The sequence below is a fragment of the Fulmarus glacialis genome, unplaced genomic scaffold (assembly GCF_000690835.1).
Source record: "Fulmarus glacialis isolate BGI_N327 unplaced genomic scaffold, ASM69083v1 scaffold31417, whole genome shotgun sequence".
Lineage (NCBI taxonomy): Eukaryota > Metazoa > Chordata > Aves > Procellariiformes > Procellariidae > Fulmarus > Fulmarus glacialis.
The window spans coordinates 1-9,731 of record NW_009225645.1 but is presented as its reverse complement, the minus strand read 5'-3'; the positions used below and the strand labels follow the sequence as shown (position 1 = coordinate 9,731).

Sequence of the window (9,731 nt, the reverse complement as noted above, 5' to 3'; positions counted from 1 at the left end):
AGTACTGTGCAGACCCTCGAGTTGGCTGCAGGGTCCATTGCTGCCATTTGGCAGGGGAAGGGGAGAGTAGGAAAAGCGCAAGGGGGATATGGACAGTTGTGTTGTCTTCCTCGATGGCTACCGATATTGGGGTGGGTTTTGTCTCCTTTTTCAGTACCGTCCGCTCCCCCCGAGCAGCGCAGGGATGAGGTTACTTGGGCAGGTGGTCCAGCAAAATGTTGGGTGAGCATGGACATTGCTGTGACCCAGCGTCATTAATGCTCTAACACTACCTTTCTCTGGCTCCTTCAGGTCACTTGTTTGTTGCTCTCCTCTCTCGGGCAGAAATAGCCTGTCCTTGCTTTCCTGTGGAGCCGTTTAAGCTGTGTCCCTCTTCCTAATCGTGCGTCTGCACTAAGCATTGTTAGCTGCCAAATGCATCTCAGAGATCCTTTGACAAGAGCCCCCTAACAAGCACCCCAGAGGGTTGATATATATCAGATGTCCAGGTCTTTGCTGGCGGAAGGGGACTTTGCTGGTTCCCTAGCTCCCTAACGCTGTCCCTTCTGTTTTGCAGGAACAGAGGAAGTGGTCTTTGGGAAGGTTGGAGGAAGCATCCTCCTTTTATGCCGAAATGTCTCCAGAGAAGCAACCGAGGTGGTCTGGTTTCAAGGGGATCCGCACACATTCCCCCCACTCCTCTCCTCAATGGTCGCCTTCCCCCCGGACGTCCGTTTCTCCCTGGTTGACAACAGCTCTCTGCGCATCACAGAGCTGCGTGTGCAGGACGAAGGCAACTACACTTGCAAGGAAGTGCTGAACAAGACGGACCATGAGCACAGGGTCCAGCTCCTGGTAGCCAGTAAGTCTGCATCTATGAATTTCCTCCCCTAAGTCTCCTCATCTGGCACTAGTGGAAAAATAATGTAAAAAGGGGCAAGGTGGTCTTACTGTGCAAAATCTGTGAGCGGGCTGATACTACTCAATTACACATTCGCTCACAAGCAGAGCGATGTGTGTCCAAATGGTCTGGCAAGGATCAGTTGTGTGTGATGCAGAGGATGGGATGCCAGCTGTTAAGCCCTCATATGTCACTTCCTTCTTCATTGGTGATGATAAACCAGTTTTTGAACAGGTCTTTCATATCTTGTAGCTGTTCCAGAGTGGCCCTTTGCCTCAGAATCCAGCTGACTTGAGCCTTTCTAAATCTTCAGGTGTGGGTTGCTGCTCACCGTCTTTTTTCCCTTGGTTGAAATACATGTTTGAAATAGATGTGCTATGCCGTTCCTTGTTGCCATCCTTTTACTGTGAGGATGGAGGGTCCTCAGCTGATGAGTTGTCTGTGCTGAGTCTTAGAGTGCAGCCTTCCAATTTTGATAGAAACACCGTGTTCCTCAAACGTAGTGCTGGGAGCACTGTCCTGGGAGCGTGCCTGTTGTTATCAGCACAGGCCATTCTTTCAGCCTTTTTTTCCTGTTGTGTGTTCTGGTGTTTACTCCCATTTCGATCCCTATTTCATTCTTTCATTCTCTTAGAAATCTTCACAGCTCTGGTGGAAGATTAGGCTGGAGAGCGTTCAAGTCGATGACTTTGCACACTGCTGATGCAGGTCCTTCCTGCTTCTGCCGGGGAATCGTTATCTTGCCCAGATGTCCCATCTCTTCTGTGGGAACAACCCCCTCCAGACGAGCAGGGAGCGCAGGTCCTGTGGCTGGTACCACTCTTGGCCCCTTCACCATGTCTAATCAGATGTAACCCAGGGTCTGGCCCCTCAGACCTGGGCTGTGACCTGCTGTCCTTTATGCCAGCCAAGCCCATATTATAGGGTTAAGAAGAAGGAAAGACTGCTGCCAGTTTGCCTTTTTCGGTGGCACTCTGTGCTCTGTTGGCCCCTTCGTTTCTTGCTGGTCTTTCCGTCAACACCTGCTGTGCTTGAGACCTGTTTTCTGTTTGCATTTAGGGTGTTCCTTCCTTCTCGTGTTTGGTGAAGGGTACGTGTTGTAAAAGCTGTACCTGTTTTGTACAGATTAAATCTCTGTAAGTTCACACGAGTAAAAATTCCCTTCCTGGGGCAAGGAACCTGTAGATGGCATTTGGAGGGTCACGGAGGGCTGGAGCGAAGGAATTGAACCCCAGGCTGCTTCAGAGAATATATATGTAGGTGTGGGGCTTAGGAGGGGAAGCCCTAAAGCCGGACCATTGGTGCAAAACACTCATGAGCAAAAGATATCTATGGCATGCCAAGAGTTGGTACTGCACTCTGAACTTCATTTATTAGCGTGGAATTAATGTGTCAATTAACTTCCAAAGGTTACAAAGGTGATATGGGACAGTGGTGTGCTCTTAAATAGGCAAGAGCAGCATCAGCAAAGACCAGAAGTTGCAGCTTCTCAACCTCAGACTGGAAGCATGGGCCCTGATTTTTCAGTCACTGTTACTGGAGCAACTTAGGCTGGCTGGACTGAACCTCTCAGACACAGACTTGGCACCGCTGTAAAAGAGCCACCCAGGATCTGTGGGCTTCATGTGGGAGACACCAGTTGACAGTCTTCAACCCATCTCGTGGGTTGTACCAAAAAGTTCTCTTTTTGCTTAAAACTGCATTTAAAAAACCGCAGGCAGTAGAGGAAACATTCTAGCAACACGACACAGGTGCAGCCTTGCCTCAAGCTGCTGTTCTGTGTTTGTTTTGGATAGGAAGCACGGTGTGAAGGAAATGTGCGATTGCATTCCTTGGGATTCCTTGGTACGTTTGTGTGCAATTTGATATAAGCCGCTGTTGGCTCTTCTGTAGGCATGAGGTCCTTTTTGCTGGTGTTTTGTGAGGTTTTTTTGGTTGCAGAGGGTGGGAGGTTTTTAGGTTTTGGGTTTTTTGACGTTTTGGAAACAGATCTCCCGTTAGCAATTTGACAGAAGAGCAGAGTTGTACTGGGAGAGCCTGGGAGTTCAGGATGTAAAGCTGATGGCTTCAGGAGGCAGGTTCCTGGAATCAGCACAAAAAGTGCAGCTCTCTGGCTGCACGTCTGAAAAGGCTGTGTCCGCCTCTCGACACGGGGCAGTTTCTGGTGATTCAGGCTGGCAGGTTGCTCATATTAACAACAGCCAGGATTTGGGATCAGTTATGAGACCTCCCCAGAGCTGGGACAGAGGATGTGTTGTAGAGAACTTTCTTGCCAGAGCTGGGTCATTTCAAAGATCATACGAGATGCATGCATATAGTTCCTGGAAAGTCAAGCCCCAAGAAAGTATGTTCTTGTAGCTCACGTGGGGTTTTGCCATGATGTTTTTTCTTTTTTACCTCATGTCATCTGAAAGTCACTTGAATAAATGCTCTGCAAAATAAACATCAGGCATCCCTCTGACACCTCTTGTGTGGGGCTTGCTTTGGCAGCGTCTGATCTCTCGGTGGGGTCTTGTTCAGCATTGGATTAGGCAAGCCAGCCACAGGGGCACAGTGTGTTAATTCTGCCTGGATCAGAGTCCAGAATCCCTACGGCTGTTAAACGAACACATGTGTGTATCTGTGCACAGGGGGGTGTGTGTGAAACCAGCTGATGGGAGAGAGGCAGGAACTCACACTGCATGAAACGGGAGCCCTGCTCTGCCCGAAGGGTTTGCTCTTGGGTTTCTATTGGCTTCTCACCTGCTCCTGCCATCATGCAGTTGTTTCTGTATTTAAATAACAAACACAGTCGTGGTGGTTACAAAGTGGCTCTGGCATGGGGCCAGTGGTGACTTACCCTACCTATGTTCTTTGCTGGAGTTTGTCCCCATGGCTGCAGTGTGATGTGGACACAGTGTGGTGCGTGGCTGAATGATACTGTCTGGCCCCACATGGCAGTGACAGCGGTGCCGGGAAGGAGCAGAGCACGCCTGGTTTGGCTTCAGTGGCATGTGTCCGTGGCCCTGAACCGGCGAGCTGGAGTCACCAGGACACCCTGTGGGCAGAGCATCTTGTACGCTAGGAACAGCCGCCTCCTTCAACAATGTGCTGGGCTTGCTGGGGAAGTGCTCCAGCTTTGAGCTGGCGGCTCTCAGAAGCTGGTTACTTGTCATCAGAGCCCTGATGCTTTCCATGTTCCCTTGGGAAATCCAAGCGGTTGTATCAGTGACGGGGAGAGGCAGAGCCTTGTTCTCAAGTAGTGTGAATCGGTGTCACCCCCTTGTAGCTGTGGCTTGAGGTCCAAGGGCAGTGTGGAGATTTTGTTCTCTTGCTGCGTTTTTAGATGCTTATCTCGTCTCCTTTGGATAAAGCTGTGGCAATAATTTTTTTCCTCCCTGTGCATTAGTCCCTCAAGGCTTGGCTGTGGTTGCTGTGACAGCCTGCTTGGTCCCTGTTGGCTGTCATTCAGAGTTGTGCTCCCCTGGGGCTGTGGGACGCAGGTCAGGGAGCAAGATAGGCAGGGAAACCAGGAAGATTTTCAAGAGGAATGATGGCAAACATGAGCACTTGCAGGGGTTCCAGCCCTGAGATGCCAAGAGCTGTGACCTGGAAGTGTTTCTGACCATGTGCTGTTCTTGCTGATAGATCCACCACATTCAACCCCAAAGTGCTGGGCTGAGACCTCCTCGCCGGGGCTGATGCTGCAGCTGTTTTGCAGCTGGCCTGGGGGGTATCCCCACCCCACCCTGCACTGGAGAGAAGAGGGACGTGATCTGGAGAACTCAAGCTGGGTCATCAGCTCCACGAGCTCCTCGGACACCCACGTGGAAACACTGAACAGCTCCCACCTCTCCCACCGCAAAGTGTTCAAGTGTGTCGGGAGCCATGTCGTCAAGCAGGAGGAGCCTGCGTGCACTGTGGAGATAAGTGAGTTGACTTGCCTACCTTATTAACTATTAATGAGCCTGCTAATGGTGGGGCAGACAGGAACCCCAGTCATTCTCTAGACCAGGCACTAAGGCAGTGGTCAGGCAAGCCAGGCTTGCAGGCGCTTGCCGCAGGGGGAGATGCTAACGAGGCGGTGTGGCAGGGCTTGGCTTGTGCAGAGGTGACTGCGCAAGGCACAGAAGTCCTGCAGCTGAGATCCATGACGGCATAGTTGCAGGTGAGTTGTGTTTTAGGTACATCTTCAGGGGCTGACAAATCTCCCTACACCAAGTTTTTCACCTGTGCAAGCACTCGTGCCTGTGTGAAAGTGAGAGGTGGTTTTAGTGCCTTGCTCATCTTGAGATTAAGTTTGGCAGGTCTGGGTTTAGAGCAGAAGGGTCATGCATGCCCCCAGGGCCCCTTCAAGCATCTGAGGGGTCTGACTAAAGTGGGTTTTGAAAACCTGAGCTGTATTTATCCTCCAAGGGTTGTCAGGGCTACAAAAGAGCTCTGCTGATCCCAAGGAAAATTCCTGAGTTGCCTTGCTCCTCTCTGCCATCTTCCTACTGGCTACCCTCTGACCGTTCTTCCCTGGGGATATAAAGACATGTGTTTAAAAAAGGACTGAGCAACATGAAAGTTGCTCGGATCGCACCTTGGAAGACTGCTGAAGTCTCGTGAGTGAGCTGAATGCCAAACCCACAGTGCTCAAGTCCCAGACTCCTGTCTGACTTCCTTCTGTTCATGATTATTAATCAGTCAGGTGGCTGGTTGCTTGTTATGTTAAACTCCTCCATTCCCTCCTTGACTCTCTTCTTTTTCTTTTTTTTTTAACTCCTTGGGCTGTTCAGAAATCCCTTCACTGGAATCAGAGCCCCCAAAGACCTGCTTTGTGGGTGACAATGTGACGTTGACATGCCGTGTGACAGAGAGCACCCCGGCAGCGAGGCTCAGCTGGCTGCGGGGCATCACTCAGCCAGAGGTGGAGATCCAACCTGGAGGGAGGTACCTCATCGCCCAGGAGGGCAACGTGTCCCGGCTCACCATCCGGAACTGCTCCCAGGGCACCGACGGGGGCTGTTACGTCTGCAAGGCACAGAATCCTGTGGGCCTGAGGAAGTTGTTCGTCTGCCTGACAGTGAAGCGTGAGTGCGGCTGCCTGGGGTTGCTGCGGCAGGGAGTGAGGAGGAGTCAGGGACCCAGTTCATGGGGGCCATTGGTGAGCCCCCAAGGGGCTCCATTTGCCACTAAGAGCCCTCTTTGCCTGTTGACACTTTCCATACTCTTGCGGCAAGTGTAGATGCAGGACTGGCTCCCTTCATCCCAGGGTGAAAAGGCCTGATTCCCTCGCCTCGGCATGGGCCTGAGAGAGGAGCATCCTTGGTCCCTCCTGTAGGTTGTGGGCACAGAGGGGTGCCTCCAAGGCTCAAGCTGCTCAAGGTGCAATGGGCAGGGGTTGATTTGCTGTCACTAAATGAACATGGGCACAAAAATGGCCTTGCTGTGGTGTTTTCCATATCAATGAAGCACGAGCGCCTGAAACTTTAAGAGTGGTCAGGCCTTGGAACAGGCTGCCCAGGGAAGTGGTGGAGTCCCCATCCCTGGAAGTATTTAAAAGACGTGTAGATGAGGCGCTTAGGGACGTGGTTTAGTGGGCATGGTGGTGTTGGGTTGACCATTGGACTCGATGATCTTAGAGGTCTTTTCCAACCTTAATGATTCTAGAAACTCTCCCCCCTTGTGCTGGTGGGACTGTTGCAATGATGGGAAATGGGGGCTGAGGTGGCACTGCTGTATTGCTTGCACTGAGATTTCCTCATCCATCCATGTCCGGTGACAAACTGGCCTCCTGTGTCTCCTTTTCTCTCCGCAGAGCCGGTGAACATTGTTGGGGTCGTGGGTGCAGTGGTGGTCCTGTCCCTGCTGGCTGTTCTCACCATCACCGGGGTTGTCTTGTACTACAGTCCCCTCCTGTGCCTGAGAGGTAGGAGCTCTGCTCTGCACAAGCCAGGGAGGGCGTTACTCCTTCCTGGGGTGGCCTGGTTTTATCCCTAACCTGCTTGTCCCTTCTGGTGTGCTGTGACGATCACCCCACCCTTGGGCCTCATCCTGCTCCTGGTCAAAACTCTGTCAGCCCTGGAGGTAGATGGGTTGGAAGCACAAGGCCCTTCCCCAGCTGAGTGCTTCAGGCACCCTCCCCTTGCCTTCCCCAGGGAGCTGTGCTGTGGTGGGCCTTCTCCCCTTTCCTTGTGACCTTTCTGGTGCTCTCGTTGCATACGTGGGCAGGTCACCTTCACGTCCGTGCCTTTGCATGTGGCTGCCAGAGACCATCCTGCTGCAGCCAGAACTGGCAGGGGTTGTGCAGTAAAACCAGCAGCGCTGCCCAAGGGACTGCTCTGGGGACTGTTTCTAACACTGTCTTTTCCCTTCCCTTCTCTCCCATTCAGGTGCTGCATTCAGGTGAGTGTTGATTTTCCTCAGCCCAGTCCTGTGTGCCCTCCTGGCAGAGGTGATCTCCCTGTAGGGTAGGGAATCCTCCTCGGAGGCAGGAGCTGTCCCCACAGCAAAGCTGTTCTTTGGTGGGAGCTGTGCCTCCCACGGGAAGGGGACGGTGGGGATGGCTGAGGGAGCCGGAGGGTGGGGACAGAGGGGAGCACTTGGCATCAGAGCAGGAGTGGCATCGCTTTGGGATGCGCAGGGACGGTGCTGGCAAGGCACCCGTTAGGCTGTGCAGGAGAGCTGCCCCTTGGTGCAGGTGAGCCTGAGGACCTGGAGAGTAAATAGAAATGGCAATCTTGTGCCGCTCTGTGTGGTGTGTGCCCATGTCCTTCCCCCCTCGGGAAGCGTGTCTGATAGCTGTGCATGACTAGGTGCCTTCTTGGGGTTCACGGGCACCAGAATTCTTCTCTGCGTCCTGCTCGCACCCCTCCTGGCCCTGCTCCCTTCCCTTGCCCCTGGTGGTTCTGTTCCCACAGCTGTGGTGCTGCGGCATGGGCAGTTCCCCTCCAGTTCCCCATCTATACGGGAGGGGAGAATAACTCCACTCGTGCAGTTTAGTACATGAGTATTTATGAAATGGTTGGAGGACTTTGGAAGATGAATGGGAAGCAGTGCAGAATGCCGTTGGTGTTGCTGCCAGCAGGGTCTGAAACCAGCTGTTCTTCAAACACGATTAGCGCAGATTGGAAGAGTCCATCAAAACTGGTCGTTTTGGTGTAGAGGTTGTCAAAGCCAGGGGAGGCACAGGCTGGGGGCAGCAGTCAGGACAGGCTGTCCTCAGCCTTTCCGCCTACTTCTGCTTGCTCTGCTGTTCACAGGAATCAGAACTCAGGTGATGTCTTAGTGCTGGTGGACTCAGAAGATGACGATGAGGGGAAGGGGGAAGAGGAGACCATGAGCAGCTCCACCAAGCACGAGGCGATGGCGCTGGTCAATGGGAACAGCATCCAGGCTGCTTACCTCAACTGCCTTATGGAAGGTGAGCCCGGGTGCCTGCCTGCTGGCCGAGTTTTGGGGCCGGAGCTGCCTGCTCTCCAGCAAAGCTGTGTGTTGTCCAGCAGCAGCTGCTGGGGGAGGGAGGAATTCCTGTTGTCTGGCTTGTTGGCTCTTGCTGAGATGCTGCTGCTCTGTGCCCTGCGTAGGTGACGATGGCAAGCAGCACAGCGGGGTCTCTCTGCAGGAAACGAGGGGAGAAGAGGCATGAGGCACCAGTTTCCACCCCTTCTTGCAGAAGCACACAGAGCTCCGCCTGGACACCCAGTGTCAAGCCCGTCCTTGTTGCCGTGTGGCTGAGCGCAGGCCACACGGGCTGGTTTGGTCAGAGCATCCCCACTTCCTTCTCCACTCGCCCCTTCCCCAGCTTTTACTCCGTCCTTCCCCAGCCATGTTTTTCCGTTTCTTCTCTCCTCTTTTCACCTTCCTCTTTGTCTCAGGTGTCCTTTTTAACAAGGTGGCACCCAGTGCAGGCAGAGGTCGGGAAGTGGGTCCCAGTAGCCCGCTCATCTTGATGCCTGCGAGGGACTCGAATACCAGTACGGGATCCTGGCCTAGTCACCGTGAGCGGTGCTGGCGTTGCAGGAAGCCTGATGGAGAAGGTCGCTGAGGGGCCGCAGTGGTCCCAGGGTAACGGAAGAAACTGGTGCGCGGGCAGGACGTGGGTGATGCTGAGTCTAGGGAGCCTTAATTGGTTTTTTTGTTATAAATATTTTTTCCCCAAGTCCATCTGAAATGTTGCTCCGTATCTAAGTCGGGAGTTAATCTGTACCTTGCGGTGTGGTTTTGAGGGGGATGCCTGGCCGTGATGGAAAGCACGGAGGGAGCTTGTACGGGGCGGGGGGACGAGGGGAGCAGGATCCGCACAGAGAGGATCAGGGCAGGCGTGGAGGGGAGCTGTAGGGTGGGTATCAGAAGGGCCAGAGCGTGCAGGAGGGGACGGAAGGACAGATCAAGTCTGAGCACCCTGCAGGGGTAACTGGAGGGATTAAAAAGGCACACCAGGGGCAAGGGAGAGGAGGAGGAGAGCAGGGATCTGCGCTTGCATGGAGGGAGAGGGAGGGGTTCGACACACACGCATGGGAATGGCCAAAGAGAGCAGGATGGGGTGGAAGGGAGGTTGGAGGGGGGCGGAGGGCTCTGCAGGAGGGCAGCAGAGGAATAAACTGCGTAAAGTGGGGAGTGGTATGAGAGAGTGCATTGAAGGTGGTGGAGAAGTGAGTGCACACAGGGGATCTGCGTGTGTCTGGAGGGTAACGGGGGGACGTGAGCACAGGCACAGGGGGAAAGAAGGAGACCTGACGGCACGTAGAGTGGAAGGGAGGCACTCCAGGGGCACACAGAGAGGAGCAGCGTAGGCACCGGGGGTGAATCGGCGGGGTCTGAGCCGTCCCTGGGGTGTGGGTTAGAACAGTGTGAGGTGGAGGAGAGCTGAGGGGGTAGGGGTGGG

General features: G+C 53.7%; 1 protein-coding gene across 1 annotated transcript; it reads left to right on the top strand.

Annotated features, from left to right (window-relative positions):
* Nucleotides 1-88: 88 nt before the first annotated feature.
* Nucleotides 89-8,820, top strand: LOC104080232 (V-set and immunoglobulin domain-containing protein 10-like; the record flags this gene model as incomplete). Its single annotated transcript, XM_009582547.1, has 8 exons — nucleotides 89-131; nucleotides 557-841; nucleotides 4,508-4,789; nucleotides 5,641-5,934; nucleotides 6,663-6,773; nucleotides 7,237-7,249; nucleotides 8,107-8,267; nucleotides 8,722-8,820. Coding segments are annotated over exons 1-8 (1,288 nt in total), but the record flags the coding sequence as incomplete, so codon positions are not given.
* Nucleotides 8,821-9,731: the final 911 nt, after the last annotated feature.